Here is a 24,196-nt window from a genome sequence, read left to right on the forward strand (position 1 = left end):
ACCCTAAGATACCATCTCACTCCAGTAAGACTGGCAGCCATTAGGAAGTCAAACAACAATAAGTGCTGGAGAGGATGCGGGGAAAAGGGCACTCTTGTTCATTGCTGGTGGGACTGCAAATTGGTGCAGCCAATTTGGAAAGCAGTATGGAGATTTCTCGGAAAGCTGGGAATGGAACCACCATTCGACCCAGCTATTCCCCTTCTCGGTCTATTCCCTAAAGCCCTAACAAGAGCATGCTACAGGGACACTGCTACATCGATGTTCATAGCAGCTCAATTCACGATAGCAAGACTGTGGAACCAGCCTAGATGCCCTTCAATAGATGAATGGATAAAAAAAATGTGGCATTTATATACTATGGAGTATTATTCTGCATTAAAAAATGACAAAATCATAGAATTTGGAGGGAAATGGATGGCATTAGAGCAGATTATGCTAAGTGAAGCTAGTCAATCTTTAAAAAACAAATACCAAATGACTCCTTTGATATAAGGGGAGTAAACAAGGACAGGGTAGGGACGAAGAGCTTGAGAAGAAGATTTACATTAAACAGGGATGAGAGGTGGGAGGGAAAGGGAGTGAGAAGGGAAATTGCATGGAAATGGAAGGCGATCCTCAGGGATATACAAAATGTCATACAAGAGGAAAGGAGGGGTAAGACAAGATAATACAAATGGAAGAAATGATTTACAGTAGAAGGGGTAGAGAGAGAAAAGGGGAGGGGAGGGGAGGGGAGGGGAGGGGAGGGGAGGGGAGAGGAGGGGGGATAGTAGAGAATAGGACAGACATCAGAATACATCAGACACTAGAAAGGCAATATGTCAATCAATGGAAGGGAAACTGATGTGATACAGCAATTTGTATACGGGGTAAAAGGGGGAGTTCATAATCCACGTGAATCAAACCGTGTAATATGATGTATTAAGAACTATGTAATGTTATGAACGACCAATAAAAAAAAAAAAGGGAAATTATAATACCCCCCGCCCCCTCCAAGTGTCTGTTTTGAGAGTTAAACCTCATCCTGGAGACATGAGAGATCTAAACAGTGTCTGACCTGTGAAAGCTGCTTGCGATGTTTGTTTCTGAATTCTGAATGAGTCCAACACATTCACTTTACACATGAAGACTGTGTGGTCCAGAGAGTGGCAGGGACTTACCAAGGCCACACAGTCACTCGGGCTAGAAGCCTCCCTAACCAAGGCTTCCTTCCCTTCTCTAAGCTCCCTCTTTCTTGTTGCTGGGTCAGAGTGAACCCTCTCCACTGGGTGTCATCCAGGGTGGGCTGTCTACACCTCTCTTGGAAAGTGGTTCATGCACAGGCTTCTGATTCGGAGCCCCGGGTGGAAGCGGGCAGAAGCCAAGGTGGCCCCCATTAGCAAGAACCTCACCACCTTCTTTCATCTGGAGTGGGGAGTCCACCTGCCTCCACTTCCCTACACCGTTCGACCTGAACTGGGGCAGACAGGACACGTATGCGGTCAGACATAAAGTAGGGAAGACAAGAGACCCTGGGGACTAGGGACAGACTGCAATTCCCAGAGGATGGGGCCGTCACAGGCACTAACCACGTCAATTCACCCCGAGGCCCTGGTGGTCCCCGGGCCCAGGCTCCTCTCACAGTCTGTTTTTCAAAGCTTGTCCCTCAGTGGGGCCCCAGCAGAGTCTGCCCCTTAACCCCCCTCCATCAGGCAGCCTCTGAGCGGGGTCCACCGAGGACCCGCCTCCCACTCCATCCCCACAGCCTCCTGGCGGCCCGTCCTGCTCAGACCTAACCTGGTTCCGGACTGAACTTTCTCTCCCTTCCATCTGTCATCATGCACAGGGATGTGAGTTTTGAAGCCCCGTATAAATATGTGCTTTAGAATTAGACTGGTTCAGCGATTCTTGACAATGATTTCTGAAAAATTAAGCTCCGACAATTTGTCGAGCAGGAGCACAGTGTCTGAAACACGCGCGATGGAAAGGCGGGGAATGTTCTCAGAGCCACAGCTTCATAATAGGGCTCCTCGGAGGGCGGGCGTGCAGGCTCCACGGGCACATGCTGCCCCCTGGCAGCACTGGGTGTTAGTGGCAGCCCCGAGCCTGGAATTTCACACACCGTCCAAGGGAAAGGAGCAGCCCAGAGCCCGCTTGAGGGCTGGGCCCAGCACACTTTCCTCTGCTCAGAGAGGTCTCTGGAGCCCTGACGGGTGGAAGTAAATTTGTGAAGCAGGGAGGGGTGGGATGAATTCTTATCTTTGTGTCTGGCGCTGGACGACATGAGATTAGAAAGGAATGACGTACTGGTGACGCTACAGCTGGGTGAAGCTGGTGAGCTTTATGCTAAGCTGGACACAAAAGGCCACATGTTGCATGATTCCATTTATATGCAATGTCCTGCACAGGGAGCAGGTGAGGATTGCCAGGGGTTGGGGGGACAGGGTTGCGGGATTGGTAGCTAATGGGGTTTCTAGGTAGGATGATGGGCATTTTTTGGAACTGTATAGTAACAGTGGTACAGCATTGTGAATGTGCCATGCCACCAAATGCCTCTTTTAAAATGGTAAATTTTATGTCATATTTCACCACAATATAAAAAAAAGAATAGATCCAAAAAAATAAAAAATAAAAAATAAAAAAATAAAAATAAAAATAAGAAAAAAAAACCTTTGTAAGAAATCCAGAAATCAATTAAGAGATGATTATACTCTGGGTAAAAAAGAAACCAGACACAGAGAAGCCTTCAGGAAAGTCTATAGCATAATCTTTCCCTGGGACTCATTGAGAAAACTCCCAGTTCTCAAGTTTTCTCCCTGGAAAAGTAAGAGAAGACTGAAACCTATCTACCGTAGTCAGGCTTTTTCACAGGCTGCCTAAAGGACTGGTTTCTGTCATGCCTGAATCTAAGCACTGACAGGAAAGGGTACCAGGTTGAAAGCCATTAACAACAAAGATGATGGATTAGATTAACACATGTTCACTTAACAGTTCCTACACACCACTCCTGGGGATGAAAAGAATTGAGGCCTGTGTCCAACATTCCAGATTTTCGGGATGCTACTCAAGGCACTGATTTCTATCTCATCTGTTTTGGTGGGCTGACAGAACCCAACACACTCTACATACCTGGAAGCTACTGAGAACAAAGGACAGCCAGACAGCTTGGTGCTGTTTCAGAGGGCTTGCAGTACAGCCTACAGGGGCTAATACAACTAATACAACTAATCACTCTTTTGGGAAGAGTGCAGTGTACATCCAACAGTCCACCTTTGAGGGACACCACCCAAGGTTCTAGTTTGTCAGCTACTCAATTCAGAGCACTGATGAGACCCACAGTACTCTAAAAGGCTGCAAACCACTAAGAAGAAAAGATGTGCACCTTGCAGCTCTTCCAAAGAACTTGTAATTCTATAGAAAGACACCAGAGTAAGAGATTGCATACTCCTAAAAAAAGAAATCAGCAAATCCCTCTACAAACTTACAGATGTAAATCCAAAGGCGCATTCACAGAAAAGGTATGAATCTAATCCCTGTATGAATCTAAGTCCATAAAGACTGAAAAGAGGCAGCTATTGGGGAAGGGAGTGAGGGTGATCCCAACAGTTAAAAGATACACAAAGAAACAGGGAAACAAGGAAAAAACAATGATGTAAATTAAATCTCCATAAACCAATGCCAACAAATGGAAGGATATAAATTACCTGAAAAATAATAGGTGCTAAATGAGCTCATGGAAACAATGTATGAGGAAAATGAGAATATCAACAATGAGAAATTGTTAAAAACAATTATGGTGGCACATACCTGTAATCCCATCAGCTCAGGAAGCTGAGGTAGGAGGATCACAAGTTCAAAGCCAACCTCAGCAAAAGCGAGGTGCTAAGCAATTCAGTGAGACCCTGTCTTTAAATAAAATACAAAATAGGGCTAGGGGTGTGGCTCTATGGTCATGTGCCCCCTGAGTTTAATCCCTAGTTCAATCCCCCCCCAAAAAAAATTATTATGCAGGTGAAGAACACAGTAACAGAATTGAAAAATTCACTGGAGGATTCAACATCAGACTTGATAAAGCAAAAGAAAAAAAATTAACAAACTTGAAAACAGATCTCCTGAAATTACAAAATTATCCAGAGAAGGAAAAAAAGATGAAAAAGATTGAAGCAAGCCTAAGAGACCTGGTCCACATCACCAAGTGAACCACTTTGCTCATTATGGGACTCACAAAAAGAGAAAAGTCAAAGGGCTTGAAAGTTTATTTTCAGAAATAACAGACCAAAACCTCCCAATCTGAGGAATGAACTGGACATCCAGATCCAAGAAACCAAAAGGACTTCACTAGGACAAAGACAAAGAAGTCCAAGCAAAGACACATTTTAATTATATTGTCAGAAGTCAGAAACCTTGTATATCAGAAGGGAGTGGGAATGTATATCCCACTGAGAGACACAGCTGAGTAAGACGGGCCGGAGGGGAGGGGGGTAAGTAACAAAAGTCATTAAGACAGAAAAAAACAAAATGGCAATAGTAAGGAAATTAAAATATTTGCAAACCCAGAAAACTCTTATCAGGCAAATGAACTTTCAAAAATGTAACAGAGGGGCTGGGGTTGTGACTCAGTGGTAGAGCATTTGCCTGGCACATGTGAGGCACTGGGTTTGATCCTCAGCACCACATAAAAAATAAATAAATAAGGGCTGGGGTTCAGCAGTAGAGCACTTGCCTAGCATTTGTAGGGTCCTGGGTTCGATCCTCAGCACCACATAAAAATAACTAACTAAATAAATAAAGGTATTGTGCCCAACTACAACTAAAAAATAAATATTTAAAATAAATAAATAAGTAGATAAATAGATAAGATAAAGGTACTATGTCTGTCTGCAGCTAAAAAAAATTTTAAAAGAAAAAGTAGTAAAAGCTTTCCCTGATAACCAAAAGCTGAAAGGAGTTTAGCACCTTCATTATAAATGGTAAGGTGAATTCTTTAAGTTGAAACAAAAGCATACTAGGCAGCAACAAGAAAGTATATGAAGATATAAAGTTCACTGGTAAAACTAAATGTATAGACAAATGCAGAATTCTATATTATGGTTTTAAGTCATTGTTAACCTGCTATATAACTTAAAAGACAGTGCAAAAAAAAAAAACAGCAAAATAATGGATGCCCAATATAAAATGATGTATCATTTATGACAATAACATAAAATATCCAGGGTGGGGAGAAATAAAACAGAAGAGAATGTATATGATTAAAATTTGTATATTATTAAAGATTTTTTTTAATGACATAAAGAGTAGTTTAGTGGATTTTAAAAAAAGATTCAAGTGTATGCTATTACAAAAGACTGAATTTAGATTTATGGATACACAAAGGGTAGAAAAATATCCCATTCCAATAATAATGAAAAGTAGGAGTGGCCATATTTACATAAACAAAACCAACTAAGTCAAAACTTGTCACAAAAGACAACTAAGGATATTTTATGATAATTAAAGGGTCAATTAAAGTTACAAATATATAGCATCAGAGTACCCAAATATATGAAGCAAACATAAAACTGATGGCAGAAACAGAAATCAACATAATTAGAGTAAAGGATTTCAATATTTTACCTTCAATAATGAGAACATCCAGCAAGAAGATCATAAGAAAACAAATGAACAATGCTATAGACCCATTCAGTTAACAGAAAAAAAAGTCAATTATGACAGTTCAGTGAGTAAGAGAGAAAGAGTGGTAAAGGTAAAACTGGAAATATAGGCAGGGGCCTAATTAAGCAGGAACTTACAGTCATGTTAAAATTTTATCCTAAAAAACAATGAAAAGTTTTTGAACAGTTTTAAGTGAGAGAATAATATAGTCTGATTATTGTTTAGTGTTTCAACAGTTTTGTTTCTCAATGCCAATTAGTGAAATTGTATTACAAAATGATTTCCCACAAAATGAACAAAGGCAAAATTTCAAATTTATCTAGATTTAAGGCAAAACTACATTAAAATAGAAATGAATACAATTTCTCAGTCTATAACAAAATTGGATCAAATAAGCTGAACCAAATACGACTTCAATATGGTTAAGCTAGAGAACTTAGTTACTTAAAATAAGTTAAAGTCTATCCAAAAATGGCAAGCACATATTTTGAGTTTCCTTTAATAGGATTTTTCAACTGGCAGAGAGAGAAAATTTAAAAAAGAAAAAGATGAAAACGCACCTCACATCTGATTTTCATGCTTTGAATACATCAGGTAGTGTCAATGTGAGAGTATTAAGTAGAACCTTTAAGAAGTAATTAGGCAATGAGGGTTCTGTCCTTTAGAGATGCTTATTAAAGGGCTTGACAAAGAAAACTCATTCCTTTGCCTTTCCGCTTTATGCCATGTGAGAACCCAGCAGTCCTCCCTCCAGAGGTACCATTTTGGAAACCGAAAGCAGCTATCACCAGACACTCAACCTACCAGTGCCTTGATCTTTGATTTCCCAATCCTCAGAAATAGGAGAAAATAAATTTTTTTTCTTCACAAATTATCCAGGCTCGGGTATTCTGTTACTGCACAAAACTAAGAAATACACTACAGAAAATGAATGTGTTTTAGTAATAAAACTGGTATGCAATGTTCCCAATAATTATAGTATTTTTGATTTGCATCAGCCCTAAAAGAGCATCATACACCATCTCATCCATGTGGAACAACAAAAAACAATTATTCTTAAACTTACCTCAAACTCACAGAACACAATAATCGACCTGTATGAGAAAGCATCAGTTTCAATTTGTTCCCCCCCACACAACTGTTCTTGATAGCAATCAACTCAAAAGAAAAGAATTTCAACCAAATATATACCTAATTAATTACTCATTTGTAAGGACTTAATGGTATAGAAATTCTTACCAACAGTACAGCTGTCTTCAAGTACCACATCAACATTTCTGTCTCTGTACTCAACTCTGAAATCCAGCATACGAGGTTGCCTTTCTACAATCTGCCTAGATGGCATCACAGGTCGAAACGCTGAAGAAGAGGAGGGAGTAGTAGCTGGAGCTGGGTGACTTGCTGGATCAAATGCAGGGCCTGGTATGGTCTCACCTCCATAATCACTACAACGTTAACAGAAAAGAAGGATTATCATCAAATAGATCATTATAGAATACTACTAAGGACCCTCTTCATCCTTGACTTCTATATTCTTCCTATTAAGTTTACACACCCATGAGTCAAGACCAAACTTAAGTTCCACTTCCTCCAATAAATGTTTTTCAGGGACCAAGGGCCACAATATCACACACTCATAATTTGAGTCGAGATTTGACTCATTAACTCTACTTTCCACAAAGACTATTTGGAAATTTTACAGCTTTATTCCTCACTTCTGCCCCCTCTAACTCGTGGTCTTCAAAGACTTTTTTTTTTTCCTAGTCCACAGAGAAAAGAGAAAACATCAAGAGGAATTCCCCTAAACATCAAATCCACAAACTAACCCAGATATGCACTCTCCCTCACTCTCTCTTCATATAAAATACAGGGGACATCATTGTTCCTATATGAAAAATCTAATACCATCTTCTATTAGCTTTACATTAAGGATTATACCTCCTTTCCTTTCCAGTATCTTTGGTAACTCCTGTGTTCTGGATTCTCTGCTCCCCCAACCCTGCCCCAATTCTGTGAATAACATTTAAACATATTTCAAATCTTTTGTCTTCTTAAGAAAAATGAAATCATAGATCTGTCTACTTAATAGCTGTTTCATTTGTAAAATGGGAAAAATAATTATATTTGGACAATGCTAGTACCCTAGTAAGATCTCAAACCACAAACTCAGTGTATCTAAACCTTCATTAATGTTTCCCCAAGTCTGATCCTCCTTGATTATTCTTAATATCAGCAGCCTAATCCAGAAACCTCTGGTGTTATCCTTGATGCCTTCTCTTCAACTCCCAAGTCTAATCAGTTCTTTCAATTTTACCTCCTAAATCTTTTAGATAAATAATCCACCTTTACTCTCTTAAACTGCTACCTTAATCCAAGTCACAATCATCTCTTGTACCAACTAACATAACAGCCTCCCAACTAATCTCTTACTACATTCTCTTGCTCCCCTGCAATCCATTCCATACCACCTGTTATGGTTTGGCTGTGAGGTAACCCCCAAAAGCTCACATGAGAGTAAAAGTTCGGAGGAGAAATGATTGAGTTGTGAGATTCTAGCCAAATCAGTGATTTAATCCCCTGATAGGGAATAGCTGAGTGGAACTGAAGTGGTAGGGTGTGGCTGAAGAAGGTGGGCACTGTGGCATGGCTTTGGGAATATACTTATATCTGGCAAGTGGAATCTCTGCTTTTTGATTACTATGATGTGAACTGCTTCCCTCTGCCACACACTCCACCATGATGTTCAGCCTCATCTTTAGCCCCAAGAAATGGAGCTGGATTTGATAGAATACGACCTGTGAAACTGTGAGCCCTCAAATAAACTTTTCCTCCACTACAGTTGTTTTGGTCAGATCCTTTAGTTACAGCAGTGAAAAGCTGACTAAAACACCATCCCTAAAGTGAAATTAAAGAAAAAAATGTCTTTGTACATTTTATTTCTTAATCTTTCCATTAATCCTGACAGCTCTTCTAATAGAGTACCCCTTTAAAGCCCTGATTTGAATCCTACCTTTCCATTCTCATCCTGTAGCATATGTTAATAACCACCAACTGTCTTCATTAATCTTATCTTACCTTGGTCCTTAACATTTCACCAAAGAACATAAGCTATTCCTTCAAAGAAAAGTTTTTCTTCACCAAATCAATCTCACTTCTATTTTTCTTAGACTTAATTATATTTCATATTTCATATCTCTGACTGAATATATTTCAATTCATTTTGTTACCATAGACTAGGTCTAATTCTCTACCGCTATTATAATTAAAAATTTGCAGACAGCAGAATGCATTTTGATTCATTGTACACTATTGCAGTACAACTTTACATTTCTATGGTTGCACATGATAGGGTCACACTATATGTGCAGTCATACATGTACCTAAGGTAATGATGTCCATCTCATTCCACCATCTTTCCTGCCCCTATGAACCCTCCTTGCCCTCTCTCCCCTTTGCCCAAAGTTCCTCAATTTTTCCCATGCCTCCCCCTGCCCGTTATGGATCAGCATCCACTTATCAGAGAAAACATTTGGCCTTTGATTTTGGGGGATTGGCTTACTTTGCTTAGCATGGTATTCTCCAAATCCATCCATTTATCTCCAAATGCCATAATTTTATTCTCTTTTAATACTGAGTAATATTCCATTGTGTATATATATATATCACATTTTCTTTATCTATTCATCTACTGAAGAGCATCTAGGTTGCTTCCACAGTTTAGCTATTGTGAATTGAGCTGCTATGAACATTGATGTGGCTGCATTACTGTAGTATGCTGATTTTAAATCCTTTGGGTATAAACCGAGGAGTGGGATAGCTGGGTCAAATGGTGGTGCCATTCCAAACTTTCTAAGGAATCTGCATCTGTTTTGATGCAGACTGCATCAATTTTCAGTCTAGCCAGCAATGTATAAGTGTGCCATTTCCCCCACATCCTCCCAATATTTATTATTGTCTGTATTCTTGATAACTGCCAATCTGACTGGCGTGAGATAAAATCTTAGTTTTGATTTGCATTTCTCTAATTACTAGATATGTTGAACACTTTTTCATATATTTGTTGATCAAATGTATATCTTCTTCTGAGAAGTGTCTTTCAGCTCATTAGCCCATTTATTGATTGGGTTGTTTATTTTTTTGATGTTAAGTTTTTGGTTCTTTATATATCCTGGAGATTAGTGCTCTATCTGATGTGTGTGTGGCAAAAATTTGCTTCCAAAATGAAGGCTCTGTCCACCTCATTGATTGTTTCTTTTTGCTTTTTAGTTTGAGTCCATCCCACTTATTCTTTCTTTTTTTTTTTTTTACTTGTCAATGCACCTTTATTTATTTATTAATTTATATGTGGTGCTGAGAATCAAACACAGTGCCTCACACATGCTAGGCAAGCACTCTACCACTAAGCCACAACCTCAGCCCCGCCATTTATTAATTCTTGATTTTATTTCTTGTGCTTTAGAAATCTTGTTAAGAAAGTTGGGGCCTAATCTGACATGATGAAGATTTGGGCCTACTTTTTCCTCTATTAGGCGCAGGGTCTCTGGACTAATTCCTTGACCCACTTTGAGTTGAGCTTTGTGCATCGCATTTGTTTTTTACATCTGTATCCTCTGCTCCGAGCTCAATATTTTTTACATGGCAATCAAATAATACGAGGCAATCAAATATTTGCCAAACTAATAAATGAGGAATAATCATTCAAAACACTGGATTTTTTTGACTTAATTTGTGATATGCATTGTCACCTTTTTGTTTCCTCACTAAAGGAAAAGTTTGGGAAGGGAGGGAACATAAAGTATGGTTTAGTTGCAGCATCATTTTGTATATGTCTTCCACCACCACCAGATCTCAAGACCAGCTCTAAAACATTTTTATTCTCCCCTGGAATTTAAGGAAAAAGAATAGACTGGGAACCTGCACAGAAACAACAACAACCAATACATACTCAATTGAAGCACTGCTCAAACAACCAAGCAAGAGAGAATATTTATGTCAATTTCCTTTCATCGTACTATTGCTCTGATGTTTATCAAACTATAGATTACACAGTTGATTCAGAGATTTGTGATCAGTCTTTTAAAACAGAATAGAATATTGGGATATGTCACTTAAGAGGATCAAGTGTTTCATAAGACTTTGTATTCTATCACATATTTGCATATGTGTGTCTGAGCTTCCAAGTGTTTCTCATTATAGGTTAAAGGAAAAAAAAAAATCAAAAGGAAAGTTCAGATCTCACCACAGAGCACACTTCAGTAATCACTGATCCAAACACAAAAATCTACCCTCTCTCCCAGTTGTTAAATTCAAAGAAAGTAATCCTATAAATAAGACATGGGAACTGAGTAATGTCCAAAAGAGGAAAGCATGACATTGTTGAAATCCAATGTGAGTTCCTAAATATCTATGAACAGAAACTATGCAATGAAACTTCTTCATATCTCTAATATTTGCCACAACTTCTCAAACCCTAAGAAAAACAGCTTAGGACAGTAAGCAGGTAACTGACTTATTGTTTCTTGAGTCCAAAATATCCTTCTATATATCTTCTATTTGAGTCCATCTGAGATACAGGAGCTGAGAAACTGAAAAACTGTATTTTCCTTTGCTAGATGGTTTCCTACAACAGGGGTTATTAGTTAGGAAGAAGGAAGTCAAGACTTCTTACCTCTTGGTTGCATGCATTTCCATCAGCATCACCTAAAGGTTCCAGTCCTCTCCTTTTTTTAATTAATTTTTTTATTTATAATATGACAAAGTAATACATTACAATTCTTATTACATATATAGAGCACAATTTTTCATATCTCTGGTTGTATACAAAGTATATTCATACCAATTCATGTCTTCGTACATGTACTTTGGATAATAATGTCCATCACATTCCACCATCATTTCTAACCCCCTGCCCCCATCTTTCCCCTCCCACCCCCTCTGCCCTATCTAGAGTTCATCTATTCCTCCCATGCTCCCCTTTCCTACTCCACTATGAATCACCAGCTTCTTCTCCCCCATTCCAACCTCCTCCGTACTGGGGATTAAACCCATGGCCTCATGCATGCTATAGGAGTGCTATACCACTGAACCATATCAACAGCCCTATAACCAGCTTCTTGATATTCCTACAGATACCAGCAGCAGCTGGACAATGTGTGTTCATAGGTCTGACCCCTGTTCCATAGACCCCCTCTGAGCCTCATTTAAGAGTATTAACTTCTTCCATCAGTTACTATATCTAAGGTTCACCTTTTTGCTCTTTTATCTTTCACACCTGTATAACCAACACTACATTAATGTTTCTCTGTTCTAATACATAGACTTTCATTTTCCTGACTAGATCCTAAGGGGTCCTGGGAAACATACTTTTAAAGATAAGATTGGAGAACTGGCTTTCTTATGTCCTTGACCTTCAATTCATTGCTAGTTCCTTGCCAAGAGAAAATGTGATACTAGTGATCCATACCATGCATTGGCAAAATGATTAACTAAATTATGTATAGCTCATTGTGATGATATGTCTACTGTACATATACCCTCCTACAACATCATCCATGAAGTCATGAAGGACACTGCATTTTAGGATTAAAAAATATATTAGTAAACGAATCTATATCCTTGAAAAACTTTGTAGTGGCTTTCTTCTGTGGGCTGGAATGAAATGAGTACAAGACACCACTGACAGCCTTCCTAATGAGCATGATAAGATATCAGAATGGTAGAAATCAAATGGCAAAATTTAATGATAAGAAAAAAATATGAGCAATTACACTAAAGGACAAAAACAGCAATCAATTTGCAGAGACCTTTAATAGTGCTTCACTAAGCCACAGTATTTCTATGGAAAAAAATTTAAGGTCAGGCCATGAAAATATTACTTGATCTATGAACAACAGAAACTTTAAACCTGGCAGCTTAAATCCCAACTTCAGTAACCAAAATGGATAGTCAGTCACTCCCAGAGTTTCTAAGCACAAGTAGTTTACAAACATAAAATCGCTGGATTAAATGGGAGTTCTGGACCACAATAACAATAACAATGCAACAGAGACACAAGTGTGTACTGTAAATTTTATTCTAAGATATTCCCTAAGACACCTGCAGCTGTTTACTAGCTATCTGTGTACTAATTAAAATACTCAAAATTTTAGGGCACTGACAGATTCTGCCTCCTGAAATGATGCTAATTCCTAGAGATTTTTCAAAGTGAAAGGTTACAATGTAAATGAAGTCTTGGCATAAACTGGCTCTTTGTAGGTTCAAGTAAATTCAATCTGTCAACTTTCCCTACAGTTATTCGCCCAGGTACCAAAAGCATACTAGAAAGACACAGTAACTGCCAGAAATCCTACACTGATATCCTGATCCACAGAGTTAGGGTTATTAGCAAATGATCTTCCGCATATTTTTTATTTTGTACACTAATTTGCAAGCATCATGACAAGCATTTTACTTTCACCCAACACAGTATACCTTCATTGTCTTTTTCTGAAGATACTATGTTAGATTCCTGCCATTGTCACAATAATCTAATCCAGAAAGATCCTGATCACCTAGACATTCCACAGAACAATATCACATTGATGATAATGAGGATTGAACCTAAAAGAACAGAAGTAGTAACTGATGTTTTGATATAACACATGCATGCTACACACACAAAAAAATGCAAGGTCCTTCTGTCTTAATAGGAGTCTACTAACTTAATAAAGCTTCTGGGGTCCAGTGGTCAAAATCATGTTGGGATGAAATATCTGTTGCTATGCCTTGCATTTCCCATCAATAACTAAGAGATAAGTAAGCTAACAAAAGAAGAAAAAACTTAAGACTAGGAAGAGAAAAATTAGGTATGTATAATATGCTGGCACCAACCAAAAATTGACTGATCCAATATTATAGCCTCAATCAAAGTTATGCCTGAAAAACAGCAGTGAAAGAAAAGCCTCCTAGTGGGGATAAGTTAAAATTGCACCACAGGTTGGCCATTTCATTTGGAAGAAGAGAGCCACTAAGGTACAAATCTTCTTTGAATCATAAACAATTAATGGGCTAGAGAATGATCAGGACTTGGAAAGAATAAAACTGGAAAACTGGGTAATTAGAAAGAATGAGGAACACACATAAAAATTTTCCTATACATTACCCATTAAAGAAAAGGCTCTCAATAACATAGATAAGAAGACATTGTTGTTTAGTCAGCTTTTTTTTCCCCACTTGCTACTTGTACATTAATGTACAAAGGGATGGAGGGTAGGCATGGGCACAACATGGACTTCCTGGTAATAGATTTTTTTTTCCAATAAGGGAAGAGGCAATGATCTGTCTTCACTGGGAAGGAAGGAAGGAAGGAAGGAAGGAAGGAAGGAAGGAAGGAAGGAAGGAAGGGAGGGAGGGAGGGAGGGAGGGAGGAAACCATTTTTCTGGATATAAAATTGTATTCTCTGACAGTAATGCTTCGGCTAGTTCTACCATTCATAGGTTTGGAAAATATCTTATTCATCTATGGCTTTCAACATAAGCCTGGTTCTAACTAATGAACTCATTTCACAATGAAAGAAGTACAGCACTGAGCTCATTTGTATATGCCATCAGACTTAGCTAACCTAACAAAACAGGCTTACTAGAAACTCCATAAGCAAAACTCAGTATATAAAACAAAGTGACCTCAAAGCTTGGGGCTGCACCTTAATAAAGGATATGGTATATGCTTTATATCAGTGAACTAAAACACCAGGCTATTTCTCCTAGTGCCAAAAAAAATGTGCATAGAAATTAAGTAATGGTTTCTTTCATTATGTTCAATAACTTAACAAAATTTTGCTTCTGCAACTTTGGGCTTCAATGGTTCAGAGATCATAGCACTTAAGGATGTAATGTTTCCAGAATACTTTCACTGAATTAGAACTTTGCAACATTGCTTGGCCATTTTGTACTCTTCATTGCACTGAATCACTCAGCAAAGGAAGGGTTATTGGCTGGCATGATTGGTTTTGATTACAAAGAAAATATTGGGGTTGCTGCAATTCCTGGGTCCAGAGAATCTTTTTTAGGACATACCCAATAACAAGAATTAATGGAAAATTGTAATTAATTTAAAAAAAAAGATGGTTGCATTGAGGATTATGATTTTCCAAGTACGAAGGTCTGAGTTATCCCCAAAGGTAAAAACTTTTGACCATTAGAAGGTTGAAGATAGGGAATACAAAATAAATAGTGGAAAAAGAAACTGCAAATATTAACTATGGCCTTGTGACCAGTAACAGAAAAGGGAATTTTGAGGCATAAATGTGCTTGCCCGTGGATGGACATGCATTCCTGTGCACGCACACCCACACTCACACACACTACATAAAACTTTCTTCTTGTGCCTTGTACATTAATCCTACCAACCTTGCACATGTCACTCCTACAGCGGCACTCACTCTGTTTTAGCATCATAATTGATGTTATCTTTTTTTCAACACTTTTTTCACAAGCCTTTTCACATCCTGTAGGACTGCCAGCAAAACCGGACTTCCTTCTCATGTGTCTAAGATCAAGTTTTTAGGGCTTTCCCTCTGGTCTTCAAAGTTCTGTCGACTTCAACCTCTCCCAAACTCTGTCCTTTATTCCTACAGCACTTTCCTTTGTGCCCTATGTCACCAGCAAGGACCATTCCAGTTAATCTAAGCTAAAACTGCTTTTTAGCTTGGAGTTGTAGCCTTGACTTCGGTCCCCCAACAGGCCTCAACCCAGCATACCCATCTCAGGGAATACTGAAGCTATGAATCTGAAATAACCCTTAGTCTCTCCTCTTCATCAACTAGCAAAAACTACCTTCATTTGAGCATAGTAATTCAGCTGTTTTCTGCAATCATTTCATTTGTGTTGTCTCAGCATCACCTTTTTGCTCTTTCAACCCTCTCCATATCTTTGTAACTGATTCCCTATATGAAATTCTGTTGAAATCACTAGGGTGTTTGTTATTATTCCTTTACTAAGACCTAACTCTCAGAGGTAGTATAATATTTTTAATCACAGCAGACTATCTTGTATACTTGCCAGCCACAACATTTTTGTTGTTATTGTTTTATTTGAGACAAAGTCTCCCTAAATTGACCAACCTGGCCTAGAACTTTCGATCTTCCTGTCTCAGTCTCCCTGGGAAGCTGGGATTACAGATACACACCACCAGGCCTTGCTACAAAGTTGTGTTTTTTAAAGTTATCATTTGGAATTTTTCTTATTAATTATAATTCCTTTATTTCAGGTTCACTCAAAAAATAATGAATTTAAAATTTGGAGAGTTTTTAAATGACATCCAAACTTTAAAAATAATATTCAATTTTTTGTTAATAAAAATGACAATCCTATAATTTCACTTCCTCGTTATTCTTACTAATCAATAATTTTTAAAAGGATTGTGGTAGGTGCTTGCTTTGACAGCACATTCACTATAATTGGAACAATACAGAGATCAGCATGACCCCTATGCAAGAACAACATGCAAATTCGTGAATCATTCTTTTTTTTCCCTCATTTGTCCACTCAAGTTGAACTATGTTCAGTAACTTTACTACTGGACACTTTCTCACCCCTCTTACCACCCATTAAGGATACCTGGGCTTTGTATTCTTCTCCCCTCTGGTACTAGAAATGGAAGCCAGGCTTTGTGCATACTAAGAACTTCACCATTGATTTACATCACCAGTCTATCTCATGTTTGTATTCTCTATATATCATCTACCCTTCTGCTTTTTGCCATATCCTATGAGGCCCTTGCCAGATATAGTACCCAATCTTGAATTTCCAACCTCCAGAACCATGAGCTAAATGAACAATATCTTCTTTTTTTGTTTTTTTTTTAAAAGACAATGGTAAGAAAGTTCTATGGAGAAATCTAATTTAGAGCTAACCTTCAATCCTCTACACGTAGGCCCTTGGAAGGCAGTAAATTAGAGCAAAGTAAACAGGAACACTATGCTGGTTTATTATTTCAATTTTTAAAAATGCTATTCCATGGCAACAACTTTGAGCACCTTACACATGCGGGCACATGTGAGTACACACACTCTGTTTCAGAGATAAACTTACGAATTGAATTGTTGGATTTTTAAAATGGGCACTTTTATAAATGAGAAAACCTGCATTTACATATTCTAAAGGCATAATGGTCAAGGTTAAAAATAAACCCTATCTTCTCTATGTGCCTTTAATATATTAAACAATGGATAAACATACTATACACCTGTCTGGGTCATCACATAAATGACAAATACCTTCCTTAGTAAATGACTAAAATCCCATTATTAATTTGGGAAGTGTTTTTTCTTTGTTTTGGTGATGGTGGTACTGAGTTTGTTCTTATGACTGTATATGTTACACACATTATAAGTATATTTTGTTGGAATATAAGTATATTGTCTAAAGAAAGAAACCTTGAAGGAAGAGCCAAGAACACTTGCTTACATTCTTAACTCCATCATCATCATGTTCTATCTTCTGGATCATATGCTTCAATGTCTGTCTGCCTATAAAATTAGGGATAATAATGTCTATCTTTATTAGCTTACAACTAAAATAAAAATTGTAAGAACAAAGTTGTTTTTAAAAAAAAGTTGTGAGACAAAGACACTACATATATGTATTGAATTTCTATTTTTTTATCCATAGGAAAAAATCTTAAAACAAAAGTTGTGACATGCCTTTCTTATGAATGTTCAAGAAGAGAGACAGTATAGAAGAAAAGGCATGGCTTTTAAAAAGAGAAACTCAAGACTATATTTACAATGTTCTACTATATTTGTGACATTATGCAAACCCATGTAAACTTGGAGAGTTTTTGCAGCTGTGGAACAATCACAATTGGATGAGGAAAAAATATGTCAGTTGCCTAGTAAAGTACCTTCAGCATTCAAAAAATGTTAGTTTCTTTTCCCTAAACTTAGGGGTACATTAAAAATCGCAGATACACTTTTGGATTTACATAAAAATCTTACTTCAAAAAAAGCAATAAAGCATAAGGATTCCTCCCCAACAAAAATACACACACACAAATTAATTTTTTTAAATCTCCTTTAGGTTGTTTATAATTAATACATTGGGGGATAGGTAACTAGAGATTGAACCCAGGGAGCCACATCCCTATCCCCCCACCTCTTTTTTTTTTTTTTTTTTTTTGAGACAGGGTCTCCCTAAGTTGCTTAGAGGCTTGCTTAGCTGCTGGCTGGCCTTGAACTTGTGATCCTCCTGCCTCAGCCTCACAATTCACTGGGATTACGGGCGTGTACTTCCAGATTTGGCCTACTTAATATAATTTTTTAATAACTAAACTCTGTTAAAAAAATTTAAACTAAATACCATTTCTGTGAGTATTTAATTCCTTCTATCAAAAAGTTCAATATGTCATAAGAACACTGAATAATAGAGCTATTTCCATAAACTATGGAATCTGTTAAGGCATGAACTGACAAATTAGGGTCAACTGTATACACACACTATATTCAACTTTATTAAAAAATCAAACATACAAAACAATGGTTCTTTTAAGTCCCTTCATGTACAATTTCTAGCATTGTATCTTCTGCTTTCTGTGTTAAACCTATGAGAAAACAAGGAGCCCTCTTTCATTTTTCTTCTGCTCAGTGGACACACTAGAGGAACTTTCATTTATGTCAAATCCACGGTGATTTCAAAAAAGAAAACAATAAGGAAATAGTTGAAAAAAATACAAGATTCAGGTGACTTTCTTATACAGACATTAAGATTCATTCCTTTAATTTGAAAGAAGCAAACAAAATCCAATCTGATCAAATTTAAACCCCAAATATTATAGAAACTTTATTAGAAAACGATTCAGTTCTGAATTTCTAGTCAAAAAATATATTAGGTAAAAGTATCTTCTGTAACAAGAGAGTCAGAATGCTTCCAGGGTAAAGGGAATTTCTACATTCAATCATAGCAAATGCTATCAATTTTAAAATATATCCAGTTTGTACTCAGAAACTAGTAGCCAAACCCATAAGGGCTTACCATAACAAACAGTGTGGCACACAAAAACATGGTAATTAACACTTAAGAATGAAACTGGAGTCGTATTTAGCAGTCTAAACTTTCTACCCCAATAAATTAAAAACTGAGCATGAAAGATGTTTCTGTAATCATCTGGTTTGCTTTCTAGACAGGGCTTCAATAGAACTGAATTGCTTTTGAACAAACACACACACACACACACACACACACACACACACACACATATAAATGGCTGGTACAGATTTTGGAAGCCAGCCACATTTACTCTGGATAAAACTCTGACAATTTTTCAAAAGGGCGTAGGGGAACAGGCTTCGCCTAGAACCATTCATTAATCATTAAGGGCGATACAGGTACCAAGAGAATTTGCTTTCATCCTAAGTATACTGTTTCCTACAAAATGTAGCACATTTTGCAATTCAGGGCGAATTTTTTGGAAGTTGTTGCAAGAGCACTTTTATTCGTCTCCAAAACAACTTTATTCCTAGTCCACTGTTTTCTATTTGCCTCATCTGTACTTAGTAGAGCATGCTTCAGTGATTTAGCAATCCCAGCCACCAAAACACAGCCAAAGTTTGAATTGAGAAGGGTAGGCAGGGGTGGGAGGAGATCAAGTAATTACACTACACTTAGAAGGGGGAATGGTTTTACCTTCTATAACTTTTTAGTTTATTCTTTTTTTATTATTTTTTTTTATTTCTAGTTGTAGGTGGACATAATCCCTCCATTTTATTTATTTATATGTAGTACTGAGAATCAAACCCAGTGCCCCACACATAGCAGGCACCAGGTATTTTTAACTTAATGTTTTAACTATTATGGTTCTCTTGGCCTCATCTTACAATTTTACCTTTTGACTAAGAATCAAAATCAACAAAACCAGTCCACGTGTTAACACTGTATATTTCAGAAAAAACAGTTCAGTGTTCTGTAAAGTTTCATTATTAAGAATTTACTCAAATTGTTGAATGTTATCATATGATTTAGAAACCGAAATGGGGAGTGGGGAGTTATAGTCATCTTGGAGATAAAGGCTGAATAGTTAACATTATGACAAACATACTCTGAACCATATTTCATTTTCTCAGTGCCAATCAATGGTTTAAAGAATTCGGTTCCTTCCATCCTATAAAACAAGAGATGACCTTTAAAAGTTTTCTTAATAAAAAATAAACAACCTTAAAAGATGATGTTACCCAATACAAAAAAATATTATACAGTTAAAAGTTGGAGACTTTATGGACTTAATATAACAAAAAAATGTCTGAAAGAACAATGAACTTTCACACCAAAAATCAAATCCTCTATTAAAAAGAAACAAAGAGGGCTGGTTTTGTGGCAGTGGTATAGTGCTTGCCTGGCACACGCCTGACACTGGGTTTGATTCTCAGCACCACATAAAAACAAAATAAGGATATTGTGTCTACATTCAACTAAATATATATTTTTTTAATTGAAACAAAAAAATTAACAACTTTCTATTTTACACTTTACAACATACCTTTGTAGAATGCCATTTTCCTGGGGTATTACACCATTGATAGCTGCCTGCAAACAAGAAACAGAGAAGGCCATTAAAAAAAAAACAAAAACAGATAACTGTACAAGGGAGATAGGGAACACTGTAAAGGGGAAGTATAGTTTGAAATATGTATAAGAGCAAAATAATTCCTTAATGATGTGGAATATGAAATACTCTTCCTCTCTTTCTCTCTCTTTGGGGGGTGGGGAGGTTACAGACAATTGAACACAGGGATGCTCTACCACTGAGCTACACTCCGGTTCTTTTTGTTTATTTAGTTTTTCTTTTTCTTTCTTTTTTAAATGTGGTGCTGGGGATCAAACCCAGTGCCTCAGGGGTAGTAGGGAAGCACTCTACCACTTAGCCACAACCCCTATACCCTAGTCCTTTTTATCTTGTATTTTCAGATAGGGTTTTTCACAAATTGCTGAGGATGACCTGGAACTTTCGATCTCCCTGCTTCAGCCTCTCAAGTTACTGTGATTATAGGAATGTGCCAGGCACCAAAACATTAAATGTTTCTCTACTTCTTGATACTAAAACAGTATTTTAGAAAATTTTTTAAAGACCTATGCATTCGGCACAGAAATTCTCATTTAAGCAAAACATCCATAAAAACAATGCATAAGGATGTCAGAACAAGTAAAATCAATATCTTAAACTAATCTTTTTAACATTATTTCTTTCATCAGATTGAGAGGTTCAACAGTCACAAATGAAAATCTCAATGAGAATGCAAAAATTAGTGAAGAATTAAATTCATTCTTTGATATAATAATCATTATTCTTAATGAAAATAACATTGATAAAGGAAAGAATGTAGAGGTAAAAGTTATTTGATAAACCTAACATCATGACTATAATATAAGGTAACAAAAGAAAGCAGTATTACAGGAGATGTTTCCTTATAAAAATATTTCTGACACTGTTCTCTTAACTAATAAGTTCCCAAGTAGTAAGCACAGCACAGGTATGAAATGACATGAATGTTTTTGAGGACTACTAAGCAGGCAAGCTGTCCTATTCAGGACTATGGGCAGCTCTCTGCAGGGTAAGCGTTATTCTCTGGGGAAAACAACAACAGAAAAAACAAAATCACAACCTTTCCATCTTTGCTTTTCTACCATACCAATTTCTTCTTTCCTTCCCTTGCCCATTCACAAAAAAAAAAAAAAAAAGAAGATGAAAATTAAACACAAACATATGAACAACTAAGACTTCAATGTTTAATCAGCCACCTGGAAACCAAGTGCCAAAAGGAGTTCATGTATTCTGAAAAACATTAATTTACATATTTGCCAGAGTGGAGTCAATTTTACAGTGGTGAACTGCTGAATGGAGATAGATAAAGCAAAGGGTAACATACTTGCTATAAATTTTGAGAGCTGTAAAGTTCTACTGGTAAAAAAAAAAAAAAAGAAAGAAAGAAAGAAAGCCACAGGTTAATACAGCAGAGGATACACAGACATCTAAAAACTGACAAGTCTGGAAAATTGACTTTTTCAATTAAGTCAAGCAAATGGTAAAATTGGTTTTCAAGATCGCAGATTCAATAGAAGCATCTTTTCCTAGTGACAGGTCAATTATCCCCCTTGTTGAAAGCAAAGTTTCTAAATACAAATATCTCACAAATATTAAATAACATAAAATGTTTAAGAAAATACTCTCCAGTGTTGGAAAAGAACTAAAATATTAGAGCTTAGTAAGATTTTGGTTCACATTTTCTCTAGGGAATGCCACCGTATAATGGAAAAAAATATTAAGGGTTGAGAAAATGCAAACTTTGGATCTAGTCTCTCATATCATCAAAGATTTGATCAGACACTTCTCAAAAGAATATAAATGGCTGATAAACATATATAGAGATGTTCAACGTAAATAGTCATCAGGCAAATACAAATTAAAATCAAGATAAGATTTAATCACACACTCAAGTGGTTAAAATTAAATCAGAAAATACAAGTTTTGACATTAATGTCAAGCAACAGGAAGTCTTATATATTATAAAGCAACTTTTCAAAACTGTTTTGACAGTTGTTATAAACAAATAAAGGAAAATATATGTCTAGCAATTCTACGCTTGAATATTCATCCAAAATGAAAATATATGCCCCAAAAACTTGTATACTAATATTCATGGCTGCTTTATTCACAATACCCAATGCTCAACAGCAGGAAAATGTTTTGGGTATACCACATTGTATGGGTACACTAGCATACTATCCAGCAATGAAAACACACTACAGATACATTCAACTATATGCATGCATCTCAGAAACATGCTAAATGAAAAAAGTTAGATGTAAGGGTAAATACCAAAGCCAGGCACAGTGGTGCATGCCTATAACCACAGTAGCTCAGAAGGTTGAGGCAGGGAGATCTTGAGTTCAAAGCCAGCCTCTGCAATTCAGTGAGGCCCTAAGCAAACTCAGTGAGACCCTGTCTCTAAATAAAATACAAAAAAAGGGCTGGGGATGTGGCTCAGTGGTTAAGCATCCCTGGGTTCAATCCCTGGTACCAAATGGGGGGCAAGGGAGAAGCAAAGCAAATACTAGTTCAATAACAAATAATTTTTTAAAAAATTGACCCAATTCAAAACAAAAGTGCAAAGAATTTGAACAGATATTTCTCCAGAGAATATATAGGAAAGGTTAACAAATACATGTGATGTTCAACATCACTGATCATTAGAGTAATGCAAGTTAAAACGACAATGAGTGGGGCTAGGGTCATAGCTCAGTGGTAGAGTGGTTGCCTAGTACATGTGAGGCACTGGGTTCGATCCTCAGCACCATATAAAAATTAAATAAATAAAATAAAGGTATTATGTACATCTACAACTTTAAAAAATTAAAAAAGAAATGGGTCTTTTAAAAAACTACAATGAGATATCATCTCACACTCATTAGGAGGATTACTATTTAAAAAAAAACACAAAGAAAGCTAAGTATTTGCAAGGATATAGAGAAATCAGAACCTTTATGCACTGCTGATAGGAATATAAAATGGTGTATCTACTGTGGAAAACAGAATGTCAGTTCCTGGGAAAATTGATACATCAATTATACTTTTGGATATATGTCCAAAGAACTGAAAGCAGGATCTTTACAAGATATTTGTACCCATGTTCATAGAAGCATTATTCACAATACTAAAATGTGGAAGCAATCCAGGTGTCCATCAATATGTATGGATAAGCAAAAGTACTATAAACTTACAATGGCACATTTTCAGGGTAAAAAGGAAGGAAATTATAACACATGCTACAGTGAGGATAAGCCCTGAGGTTACAATGGTAAGTGAACTAATCCTATAGCACAAAAAGACAAATACTATATGTTTCCACTCACATAAGGTAGTTGCAGTAGTCAAAATCATAGAGATGAAAAGTAGAATGGTGGCTGCTAAGGGATGGGGGAAGGAGGTAAAGGGTAATTATTGTTTAATGAGTACTGAATTTCAGTTTTACAAGAGAGAAGAGTTACAGGGATGGATGGAGGTAATAACTACACTACATTATGAATGTAATTGTTAATGTGGTAAATTTTATTTTATACATATTTTACCAAAATAAAAAATAACATATTTTTTAAACAAATAGAGATTGATTGCTGGTGGAGACAGGGTATCTAGTCAGGGATGAAATATTTCAAAATTAGATTATGGTGATGACTACACAGCCTTATGAAGATAACGAAAAAACACTAATTTGTACACTTTCAATGGGTGAGTTAATTGCATGTTGTATGAACTATATATCTCCATATCCCAAGAGAGATATAAAAAGGAGTTATAAGGTATTTTATCTCCAATTCAAAAATATTTTCAGCTTACATACTCTTCAATAAATAACAAGGGGCTCACAAAAGAACAAATATTTTATGACCGCATGTATATGAAACTCTTAAAAAAGGACAAATCTAATCTACAATTACAAAATGCAGAAAAGGATTGTCTGGGTTAGGTAGCAAATGATGGGCAGGCAAGTAAGAGAATTTAGGAATAAGGATTGTGGTGGTGTTTACATGGGTA

The 24,196-nt window shown here is 36.8% G+C and overlaps 1 protein-coding gene and 1 non-coding gene across 2 annotated transcripts in view; one reads left to right on the forward strand and one right to left on the reverse strand.

Moving 5' to 3' along the window:
* The window catches only part of Faf1 (Fas associated factor 1), a 399,930-nt gene that overhangs the window by 270,024 nt on the left and 105,710 nt on the right, over positions 1 to 24,196 (reverse strand). The window contains exons 3-4 of the mRNA XM_077791122.1: positions 20,144 to 20,190; positions 6,874 to 7,079 (exon numbers count right to left, since the gene is read on the reverse strand). Of these exons, the coding sequence (XP_077647248.1) occupies positions 6,874 to 7,079; positions 20,144 to 20,190 (253 nt within the window). The remainder of the gene's footprint in view (positions 1 to 6,873; positions 7,080 to 20,143; positions 20,191 to 24,196) is intronic.
* On the forward strand, positions 16,041 to 16,144 carry LOC113178423 (U6 spliceosomal RNA). Its single transcript, XR_003300202.2, has one exon. It is a non-coding gene; the product is annotated as a U6 spliceosomal RNA (small nuclear RNA).

This window comes from Urocitellus parryii, chromosome 11 (genome assembly GCF_045843805.1).
Source record: "Urocitellus parryii isolate mUroPar1 chromosome 11, mUroPar1.hap1, whole genome shotgun sequence".
NCBI classification, from domain to species: domain Eukaryota; kingdom Metazoa; phylum Chordata; class Mammalia; order Rodentia; family Sciuridae; genus Urocitellus; species Urocitellus parryii.